This window comes from Rhinolophus ferrumequinum, chromosome 4, assembly GCF_004115265.2.
Source record: "Rhinolophus ferrumequinum isolate MPI-CBG mRhiFer1 chromosome 4, mRhiFer1_v1.p, whole genome shotgun sequence".
In the NCBI taxonomy this organism is placed as follows: Eukaryota; Metazoa; Chordata; class Mammalia; order Chiroptera; family Rhinolophidae; genus Rhinolophus; species Rhinolophus ferrumequinum.
The window spans coordinates 92,642,571-92,654,710 of NC_046287.1; the positions used below are offsets into that span (position 1 = coordinate 92,642,571).

The 12,140-nt window shown below is 35.7% G+C and overlaps 1 protein-coding gene across 19 annotated transcripts in view; it reads left to right on the forward strand.

Moving 5' to 3' along the window:
- Positions 1–1,204: 1,204 nt before the first annotated feature.
- SUPT20H (SPT20 homolog, SAGA complex component) overlaps positions 1,205–12,140 on the forward strand; it is a 34,084-nt gene continuing 23,148 nt past the window's right edge. For 6 of the 19 annotated variants that reach the window (XR_004422850.1, XR_004422849.1, XM_033104398.1 and 3 more), the window contains exons 1-7: positions 1,205–1,297; positions 3,787–3,876; positions 6,084–6,119; positions 6,802–6,860; positions 7,136–7,202; positions 10,354–10,483; positions 11,471–11,574. Coding sequence is in view for 17 of the 19 variants with exons in the window: in XM_033104398.1 (XP_032960289.1) it covers positions 3,874–3,876; positions 6,084–6,119; positions 6,802–6,860; positions 7,136–7,202; positions 10,354–10,483; positions 11,471–11,574 (399 nt within the window). In the remaining 2 variants the exon portion in view is untranslated. Of the gene's footprint in view, positions 1,399–1,504; positions 1,661–3,786; positions 3,877–6,083; positions 6,120–6,801; positions 6,861–7,135; positions 7,203–10,353; positions 10,484–11,470; positions 11,575–12,140 lie in introns of those variants that run through there. The other 13 variants (XM_033104410.1, XM_033104414.1, XM_033104413.1 and 10 more) reach the window with 10 other exon arrangements.

Genomic DNA, 12,140 nt, shown 5'->3' on the forward strand with positions numbered 1-12,140 from the left:
CTCACCTCTGGTATTTCCTTTTAGGCACTTTCCATTCACTGACCCCATCCATCCGTCTTCTAGGCTGTAAATCCCCACTTGCCCATTCTGTATTTGGAATTGAGCCCATTCTATACTGAGGTCTCTTTTTCCCTATTGCAATAGTTCCTGAATAAAACAAAAAGTTTTTATCACTTGGACTACTGCCAGACTCTGATTTTCTTTAGTAGTATATACCCAAAAGAACTGAAACCATGGAGACTCAAATACTTCCACATAAATATTCACAGCAGCACTATTCAGAGCAGGTCAAAGGTGTAAACCTTCCAAATGTCCATCAATGGATGGATGGATAAAACTGTGATATATACATGTAATGAAACGGAATATTGCCATAAAGAGGAATAAAGTACTGATACTGGCTGCAAAGTCGATGAACCTGGAAAATATTGTGCTGGGTGAAAGAGTGAATGACAGACACAAAAATTATTTCACAGAAATTACATAATTCATTTCTGTGAAATATCCCGATTAGGTAAATCCATAGATTCTGAAAGCAACTGGTGTCTGCTAAGGCCTGGAAGAGGGAAGGCGAGTAACTGCTTAATGGTGGGAGAGTGATAAAAATGTTTTGGAACTCGATAGAGTTGGTGGTTGAAGAACATTGTGAGTGTACTAAATGCTACTAAATTGTACATTTATGTTTCGTTTTATTTTCTATGAATTTCACCTCAATAACATTTTTTAAAGTTTATACCTAAGTTGTTTAAAGGTGCAGAATTACAGATATTGCAATGTGTGCTGGATATTCAGTTTCTGAATTTTAGAAACTCTTCAGTGAGGTTTTGTTTTGTTTTCAGCATTAAATTCATTGGCATTTGACACACTATCGAAGGTTACACGACTTAGACTAGTAAATGGAGGAATGTCATTCTCTTTCCATTTGGATGGGCTGGTCAACAAGGAAAATTCCAAGTTTCTTTCACTCTAGAAATTCAACAGTGTACCCTACCCCGCAAATAACATCCTACCTCGCAAGTTACAGACCTGGAAGCCCACCCCACGAAGGAGCGAGAAGGCCCCACCCCTGCGGGGCCTGAGTTCTAAGAGCCTCGGTCTCCCGGCAGCACCACCTCCCGGCGCCCAAGCCTCAGGGCGGCAGCCCAGCCCTCCCAGTTCCACCACTTCCGCCCGCGGTCGCCCGGCCGCCCCGCCCACCGCGCGCGACGGAAGTGCGGGTGCGGAAACAGCCCCTGAACTGGGCTGCGACGGCGCAACGGCCAGTGAGCGCGCGGAGCGAGCGGCAGGCGAGCTGCAGGTGGGTTCGCGGCGGGCGGCGCAAGGCCGATCTCGGCTCGTCGCGTTTCGGCCGAGCCTGCGGCGCGGTCTGGAGGCCCACAGCTGCGGCGGCCCGCACAGGTGGGCGGTGGCGGCGGGTCGGAGTGTCTTGCCCGCTGTGGGCGGGGAAGGCACGCGAGAACCCGGTCGGGGTCAGGGGTGAGCGAACGGCTTCCCGAGTGGCTTTTCGCCGCTTTGCTGAGCCGGTGGGAGGAGGACGCTGTCCCCAGAGACGCAGGCCGGGCCGAGCCAGCCACCATTTAGCGATCACCTTTGTTGCCTCTGACGGTGCTGCCAAGCCACGCTTTTCATTGTAGTTTTGACTTTTAGGTTCCAGTTACAGGTATTTACGGAAACGCAAGAATTTTGCGTAGCGCTTCTTTGGGGGGGCGGGTTTCTTGGTGTCCATATTGAATAAAGGCTGATCGCTCATCTGTTGAGTTGCGGCGTTTTGCTGGTAAAGCGTAAGTTGTTACAAAAGCTTGAGCAGTTGGGTGAAACTCAGATCAATCTGAGAAATCAGGGGAATCGATTGCGACGTTAGAATTGGATTAACTGCTGGTCCTCGCCATGGTGGCCGGGAGTTCAGAAAAGAACTTGGCGAATGCCTCTGGAAGCCTTCTCTCGGAACCGCCGCATGGGGAGGGGGCTGCGTTTCCCAGAGTACAATACATTCGGGTCTCTGGTGGGACCCGAAATGGAAAGTGGTTATTGCTAACGCAAGATTTTTCGGAGTCTTGTGTTGGATAACTATGATGTAAAGTTAGGTCAAAATTAATATATTAGTCTGAGCAGAATCAGGTTTTTATTTTAAATGCTTTGCTTTTGAAAACCTAAAAACAGGTCCTGGATTGAGTGGTCTGAAAGTTGTAAGCTTTAGTAGAAAGAATCTAAGATTTAAAATGATAGAGGTCTGAGTTCAGTGTAGTTGCGTGATCTTGGGAAATTCACTGGTTCTGAGTGCCTTATTCTGTAAAGTGAAGACGATGATTACATTTTTTTTTCTCACAGGCTTCTATATATTGTATACAGTCAGAATGTTTTGTCTGTAAGTGGTATACCTAGTAATTGATCTTTGTAGAACTTACGTAATTTAAAAGTCACTAAGCCTTCCTCTTCCCCATCCCCCAATTTAATGAAGGATCTAATTTTAAAGCCATCATATTTTGCCTGTAGGTAGTGTATCTTTAGATTCACTAAGAAATTTTTCACCCTAACTTGAATTCACATTTAATCTCCTATGAGTTCTTCGAGGGTAGTATTAATGTCTTAATCATTTTTTTAACGATTATTCCTGATTTGGGTCTTTTCTTCCTTCTCTCTCTTTTTTTAAACCTAAACTGACAAAATCGAAGGTTTGGGTTCACCAAAACAAACCAAAACAATTTTACGTGGAAAATGCTATTTTCTATCACTTCAAGATGTGCTTTTAGCCTAGCTGTATAAACACACGGGTTATAAGGAATTAGGTGAAGAATTTAGATTAAAAATAAGCTTTATTTAGCATCACTCTCAGAGCAAACATAACCAACCATCTCTGTGGGAGGTAGAGACAGCAGTGGAGTTCCATACAGGACAGCAGGCACCTTTGAATCTCCTGGGTAATTCCAGAAATGCTGATCCCTAGGCCCTACTCCAGACCAGTTAATCACTGGAGGGTGGGGCATGGGTATTCCACTTTTTAAAGCTCCTGAGGTTACTCTGTTGTGCAGCTATGATGAGAACCTGTGTGTTAGAGAAATGAGGTTCTTCTGGAGTGTATCCAGTTTGCTTGAGGGGAAGGGAAAGGCTGGAGGAACTGGAGATGCATTTGGAAAATGCCTGGGGCATTTGGGGGAATATGTTTAGAAGACTTTTATCATTGGGTATGATGAAATAAATGTATGATTTGTAAAGTGAACTGTACAGTTACCAAGGCCAGTTGGCAGGGTGTTACAATCCAGAGGAACAATGAAAGCAGCAACAGAGATGATAAGAGAGAAGAAATTAAAGAACATTTGTTGTTGGGGGCTGAGGTTAGCTAAGTTGATTAGAGCGCGGTGCTCTTAACACCAAGATTGCCGGTTCCATCCCCACGTGGGCCACTGTGAGCTGTGCCCTCCACAACTAGATTGAAGCAACTACTTGACTTGGAGCTGATGGGTCCTGGAAAAACACTTTAAATAAATAAAAGTTTAAAAAAACATGTTTATAAAAACCAAAGACACATTTGTTCTTTCCTGGATGTTAAATATTTTTGAAGAAACTGAGTAGTAATTTTAACTTGCAAACTGTATTTTGCCCAACCTAGTTAAAACTATACTTTTCCACAAAATGATAGGTTTTGGTACATGAATTTTATTGTTGCTTATTATTAAAAAGTGTTAGAAATACATAAACCTCAAATAATTTTCCTTGTTAATTACTAAATCTTATTTCTCTTGATAGCTTTATGTTAATATGGAGGTTTTGTTGTTTTTGCTTTTACAGTGCTATAAAATTGATATTAAAGACATGGTTTTCACCCTACTTCATCAACGCACTTAAGTTTTCTTTTTGGACCCGTTTTATACCACAATGGTAAGCTACAGCTGTTTTCATATTTGTGTATTAGAATGTTTTCATCCTTCATCTCCATAAAAATAGCACATTTCTGTCACTGATTTACAGTCACTGAATATACTTAGGGCTGGGGATTTAATGTTTGCCATTAAAAAGTAAAGATGAAGGGGGAAAAATCACTTTCTAAAGTTTTAAAAAGAAGCAGCAGTATTTGACAGTATGAGAATAAATGAACACTGACCACCACTGAATAACGCTCATTTATCTTTCTTCTTTGGGGTCTTGCCTCTACCTCTGCTCTATTAAAGTAGAGCTGTCGCAGTGGGTTTCAGACCTTGCCTTATATTTTGCATACATATTGGCTAATTCCCTCTAAAGTATTTGAAGGAGGTAGTGAAGAAATGATACTTGTGTTTACTTATGCAGGTATATCTCACTAGACGTTTTGAAGTTTTGATTTCAGAAGATGTAATATTTACTTGAGAAGACTGGATATTTAAAATTGTCCTACAGTATATATTTGATTGTATTTATTATCATTTTTTATATAAGCTTAAAGATTTTATGGCCAAAATAATTACAAGAACCTTATGTATTTGTGAAGTGGATATATCCAGAGTTATGTTTTTGTGCTGGCAAATGCATTATATTTAAGAATCTCATCTTGAATCCTGGGAACCAGTTTCATTGGGAATCTACTCTTTATAAGATTTTTTAATAAATTGTTATAAATTTATTTGAACTGAATCTTTTGAAATGAGGGTATATTTCAGATTTTTTTTACTTATTACATTTTAGATGTTTGATAATATGGGTTTTTAATTGCATTTTATAAAGGCCAACTATTTTCGTAATCGTGTGACTTCTTCATCCTTAGGATTAGGGTGGCAGGATCACTTACATGTTTCCATGATTTCCAAAGTCTGTCAATATTTATTCTTCCCCTTCCCCTTTTGGGATTTTGGTGGGTGCTGGGTGTCATGCAACTTGGTAGATTGAATTGTTGGAGTCTACAAAATAAAACAGAAAAATACAGTTGCCCTGTGTGGTACCCAAACCACAAAGCTAGAAAGAGAAATTATTGGTGTGTTTATTGAACTTTGTTTAAAACCTAGTACTTCTTATTTTTAGGTGTCATTACAAAAGAAGCGTTACAAATGAGGAGGACTGAGCTTACCTTATTTCTCCCTCTTGCCTTAAAATAAGGGTTTCCAAGTAATGGATGAAAGATGGGCATCTACTAGTAGATCTCAAACTGTACATATAATAATAATACTGTATTTCATCAACTCTAAGCTGTATTTTCTTTCACATTTTAATATTATCGAATTGATGAGTCCACAGTCAATGACTTCTTACAATTATAGTTGGTGGCACACTTTCTTAATGTTACCTAAAATAATGATGTGTGCTTATAGTTAATGGTATCTTAAAGTCATTGAAACATGGCAATTAGCCATCATTTATTGCATTTCTACTAGGCACTGACCTAAAAACACTGTATTGTAGATTCTCTGCATTAATATATTAGGGATTTCTGAGTTGATGTTAGGTACCAACATAATAGCACCACCCCCCATTTTTGGGATTCTTAGCAGATTAGGAGAGTTTAGTCTTTGCTTCACTTTAATTGCATACTTAATGTCTAATGTATTTTCCTGAATGGTGCTCTTAGAATTTTGAAGAAATTAAAGTTTATAAAATGGTAGTAGTTACCATATCCAGCCCCTTGCGCTGTATCAGCCTCAGAAGCACTGGCCAGAGAAAGCCATTTTAGCATTGCTTACTTAATTTGTTGTCATAATCAGGTGCCCAAGACTGCTATGTTTTTTCTTTGTGGTAATATATCTTGAGCATACCCTGTTTCCCCAAAAATAAGACCTAGCCGGACAATCAACTCTAATGCGTCTTTTGGAGCAAAAATTAATATAAGAACGGTCTTACATTATAGTAAGAAATAAGATCCGGTCTTATAGTAGAAAATAAGACCCCGTCTTATATTAATTTTTGCTCCATAAGATATATTAGAGCTAATTGTCTGACTAGGTCTTATTTTCGGGGAAACATGGTACAATGGGGTGGGTGGAAGAGAGAGTTAAAGGAAAATACGCTAGACCTTTAATTAAACTCTTTTAAACACTTAATTACAAATGTTGTATGTATGTTAAATTATTTTTTTGTGTGAAAATAACTAATATTACCAAATACACTATTTACTTTTACAGCAACAAGCTTTAGAACTAGCTTTGGATCGTGCTGAGGTGAGGCGTGACTAAGTTACATATTGAAATAGTGTTGACTTTAATTGGCAAAACTAAGTTTTAAGAGATTTTTGTCTATGTCAAAGTAGTACATTAATACTTTAGGACAAGTATGCAAATAATTTTGCTGTAAATGTATTAAAATACCAGGGGATACTTGGATCATCTGTTGGAATCCTCAGAATCCTCAGAATAAAAGTGCTGTGGAATAAATATTACTTGAACAAGGACATAGAGTTTCTAAAATTATGTTTTATGTTTTCCTGTTTTGACAAGTTTTCTAATTGCTCTCAATTAAAGGGGAAAATAGCTTAAATTTACATACACACACACACACACACACACACACACAGAGTCCTTGCAATCGGATATGCTATGCATATTCTGAAAAGTCATGTAAAACATTTGAGAATATTTCTGCTATGAAATCACAGTTGTAAAGCTATATGATTTTGCGTATAGCAATGAAATATTGTGCTAAATTTTAGTGCAGTTTAAATTTTACTTGTTTATAACCTATTTAGAAGTTAAGTAGCTTTTCTTACAAGGTATAATTTAGTATGAATCAGACTTGAGTGACTGAATAGCCTTTTTAGCGTTATATGTGTTTTAAATATACTTAATACAGTTGTTCATGTACTAAGCAAAAGGCAAGCTATTTTCATGAACTTTTCTTTTTTAGTATGTCATTGAAAGTGCCCGACAGAGACCTCCTAAAAGGAAATACCTATCTAGTGGAAGGTATGAATACTCAATTAATTGACGACATCTTAGATTGATTGAAATGTAATGATAGCTACCATTTATTGCATTCCTACCAAGCACTGTGCTAGACTTGTTATATATATTACAGGTAATTTGCATCTATTCGAACTTTCTAAGTTAATATTAGCTACCATGTCCAATCCCACTTCCAGTGTTTGGGAAATCAGAAAAAAAATTATGGGGCAATTCAAAATAACACTTACTTTATAATGATTATTGTATTCACATCATTTTGTATATTTTGTTTTTAGAAAATCTGTATTTCAAAAACTTTATGACTTATATATTGAAGAATGTGAAAAAGAGCCTGAGGTTAAGGTAAGTATAAGTTTTTTGTGTTGTTACGGCTTTTGAAATATAGAAGACAAGGGAAATTTGAATGAGTTACATTTGAAGTAGATAAGGATTTGTGTTTTTTGTGAGTGAACTAACACCTTTTCCAGCTAGATTCTAGCCAGTTCTACGACCAACCCAGAGACCTGGCTAATCAATTGGGCACAAGGCAGAGATCACATGCTTAGATAGGTGAGGGGAGCAGTGTTTACTGAGTAACAGAATATCTCAATGGGAAGTCACTAAATACAATCTTTGCTTCATTTCCCTCCTGAGAAATGATTTGTAGACTGAAGACGGGAGAAGAGTAGCTTATTTCCTCATGGTGATTTGCACTAGAAAGTTAAAACTATTGCAGGACACGTAGGAAAATCAGATGTAATAAAAGGTGAATTTGGTCACAAAAATTAGTTCATGGCTGGGTTAACTTAATTTTTATTTAGCATACAAGTATGGGCAGTTGAAATGTAGTAGAAATTGATTGCTTGATATTTATTATACCCTTGGGTTGTAAGGGCCTTAAGGCCTCTCTGTGAGTTTCTGTTATCTTTCATTTAAAAATGAATACCATTTTAAAATACAGCTAACATACAATGTAATATTACTTTCAGGGGCACACCATAGTTATTCAACTTTTACATACCTAAAGAAGTGATCACCATGATAAACCCAACAAACATCTGACACCGTACCACACTATCACAATACTATTCACTATATTATCTGCTGTACATTACATCCCAGTGACTTATTTGTTTTATACCTGGAAATTTGAACCTCTTAATTCCCCTTTACTTTAATCCCTTTTAAAATTTTTCAATTATAGTTTGCATTCGATATATTAATTTCACGTGTATAGCATAGTGGTAAAACATTTATATAATTTTGTTTTCCCCTAGTCAGGAAGTGATCCCCCTGACTAGTCTAGTACCCACCTGGCACTATACATAGTTATTATTATACTATATTATTGACTATGTTCCTGGCACTATACATAGTTATTATTATACTATATTATTGACTATGTTCCCTATGCTTTACTTTACATCCCCATGACTATTTTGTATAGGAAGAAAAACACAAAATTTAAAAATATATGGTTATAAGTAGCAAAATAAGAAAAACAAATCAATATGAGGATAAAAAGTATAGCATAAGGAATATACACAGTAATGTAATAACTATGTAGGGTGTCAGATGGGTACTAGATATATCAGGATGGTTACTTTGTAAGTTACATAAATGTCTAATCACGGTGTTGTACACTTTAATATTGTATGTCAACTGTAATTGCAAAAAATTAACTGAGGGGGACGTGTAAAAGAGAAAATAAAAATGAATACCATTTTACCTTTTAGGCAAAAAAATTAGTGGAAGTCCAGTAGTATCTAACCTTGAAATCTTTACATTGGGAAAAAATGATTGTTAAACTATGAATAAATCTTACGGTATGTTTTCCCTAAGTTTTATTGAGGTATAATTAATTGGCATAATAAATTGCACATGTATAAAGTATACATTTTATAAGTTTTGACATGTAAACACCCATGAAGCTATCATTATAGTCAATATAGTGAACATATTCTTCACCTCAGAGACAGAACTAAGGAGAGATACGTAAGTAAAGATTCTACATTGGGTTGGCAACCATTGTCCACCAGCCAAAAATGGCCCACTGGTGTTTTTGTAAATTAAGTTGTATTGGAATCCAGCCACACTCACAGGTTTATGTCTTCTCTATGGTTAATTTCACTATACGATAGCTGAGCTGAGTGGTTATCACACAGCCCACATGGCCTCCAAGCTTGTCCTTTGAGAAAATTTTCTGTCCTTTGATCTGTATGCTCACCCCAGAACTACATGGGAACCAACTTGTTTTTCTTGAAGAGTACTCTAACTATTCTGTTTTATGTCCAATTATGACCTTTTTTCTACACTTGAAAATAAGACGTGAAAATTTTAGTCTTTACTAAGTTTTTTTAATACCAAAGTGGTTAAAAGTTGTTTGCCATTTTTTTGGATTTGAAAATGCAGTTTTTTGATTTTATGGTGATAGTAATCAAGACTCTGCATATGACTATATATATGTTTTATATATATTATATATAACATATACATACACACTTAATATAAGACACTCAAAACATGGTTTTTGAGATCGTGCAAAAAGAAGTATTCTACTGACTGATACCTTTTGCAAATAAGATTTGATGACAAGAATTGTTATATCTCTAAGTGGGCTTTAATCATGTACATTTCTAAAATAATTTATGCTGATGTGTGTGTATTGTATTTTCGGTTGGATTTTTATTAACAAAGTGGTTCCTAAGGAGTAAATTGAATTTACAGAAAATTGCTTACATTGCCTACTACCTCTTAACCAATTATTAGATATTTTTGAGTTTAACATTTCAGTGAATTTGAGCTGTTGAACATGTTTGGATCTAATTTAGGCCATAAAATATTTAAGAGATGTACACTTGTAACAGTACAACCAAAGAAAATGCCTCAAATTCTTTATTTACTTAATGTAGACTTTTACTTAGTAGAAACTAATTATATAGCATCTTTTTAGAAAATATTTACATTTAATGGTTTTTACATTTTACTAATTTAAATATTTTAAATGTTTGCTACTTATGTACTCAAAGGTACATATTTTATATTTAACTTTATTGTTTCATATAGATCACTAGTTTTTCCTTGTGATATGAATTAATTTGCATAAAACAGCAATAGATTAAAATTAAGTTTACACAGATGTCACCTATTTGGTGGCTATATATAGTGTTTGTGAATCTTCCCTATACAGAGGGTACCAAAAAAATGTATACACATTTTAAGAAAGGAAAAATCTGTGTTAAAATTGTAATACAATGAATGATGCTAGCATTCATTTGATTAACACCATCTTTTGAGGGAACATCATACTACACATTGCTACCACAATTCAACTTTGAAAAGTAATACATAGATAACATCTCTTAAAATGCGTACATTTTTTGGCACCCCCGGCATATTTAGGATCATAATATGGAAGGAACACCAAAAGATTAATACAGGTCAGCTTTTGTTAAATCGTAGCATTATTAAGGTGATGCTGGATTGCTTTCATGAGCTCTGCCTCTTTTTAAAGCAGAAATTAAGAAGAAATGTGAACTTATTAGAGAAGCTTGTTATGCAAGAGACATTGTCATGTTTAGTGGTCAACCTGTACCCAGGAAATGAGGGATATTCTCTGATGCTCAGGGGGAAAAATGGATCAGGTAAGAACCTCCAGAAGGCAGCAGCCACAAAAATCCCTCTGCCTGGCAGGATGTGTTGTGTTTTAGAAGTACCTTCTTACCTGCTCAATATTCTGTCCTTCAGATCAGTGATGACTTGATAAAAGACTGATGAGAAATTTTCCTGTATTTGATGTTTTGTTAGAATATTAGAAATCAACTCTAATATGATTAGCTTTCCTGAATATGCATTTGAGAAGTATTCTGATTGAGATAGGTCTTTGAAATTAAGTTATAAAAGATGTAATTTTTAAATAATTGTTAAAATTTTCTTTCATTCTATTGCTGTTAATATTTTAAGATAGCATAAGGTGTTTTAAGGCATGTTTCTACATTTTGAATATACTAAGTCTGAAAACTCCAAGATTAATCAGACTTTTTGAGTAATTTACATAAGTTAACATTTTATTTTTATTAATGTGAATATGAAAATAGTTTTAATATGTAAATAACATACTTCACTAAAGAGGAATCTAAAAATGTGATATTGTGGTATCATGAGCTCTAAAAGGAACTCACTTTGTTAAGAATTTTTTCTTGTGTTGATACTTAATTGTAAAATGTAAAACAAAGAGAATTTTGTTCTATAAATGACCGTTTTTCAGATGAGGTACCAAATTACTCTGATTTTCAGATTAGAGTAAACAGTTTTCAAGGTCCTTTCAGTTACAGACGTCAGGATTTTATCATAATCTGTATAATGTACTGCTGTCTGATTTGTATTGTGATTGTTATGCTAGATGCGTTAGGCATTTTTCTCCTTTCTGATCTAAAATTCTATACAGTTTATCAAGTCATTTAGCAGTATGTAAAGTCATTCATTTAAAAGACTTGACATAAAGAAGGACTTCAGGAGAGCCTTTTGGCTTTATTGTCTTTATTTTTTTATGAAAAGTCATTTAAATTACGCACCTAGGCTTTTTAGTGAGCCTCATAATTTTCACAAACTTTTATTTTTTTTAAATTAAGATTCTGAGACCATTCGACTGCCTTATGAAGAAGGGGAATTGCTTGAATATTTGGATGCAGAAGAATTACCTCCTATCTTAGTTGATCTCCTAGAAAAATCTCAGGTACAAAATTTTTTCTCTTTAAAATATTCTTAGATTTGTCAACTATATGTTATTTTGTGATAAAGGATATTTAATCGTGTTCACAGCTGCGCTTGGAGCATGACATGCGACATGTACGTAGCTATATGAACACTGGTTTATTGTGGAATATTTATCCTTTAGGCTGTACTGAAATGCATAGATTTAGTTGGTTCTTCTACAGTTGCTCTACAGTTGCTCTAACGATAAGCTCATCCACTGGAAATTTCTCTATAGCTACAATCAACAAATTACAAAAGAAAATGCTTAGTCCCATGGCTTCACCCCAGCCATACTATGTACTTTACTGAAGAAAAAGAAGGCATCAGATGGGAACTTTGTTTGCTCCTAACACTATACACCAGCATCCGCACATTTCTGTCCACTCTTTCTGTGTGCTTTGCTGTTAAAATGGATGAAGTAAGCTCTTCCTGAGGCATCCTCTCCATTTCTGTTCTGCGTCCTCCTTCTCCTTCTCACTGGCTTGCTACTATAACCTCCCTCTCTTCTCTTATTTTTTCCCCCTCTCTTTTAGCTAAAGAATACAA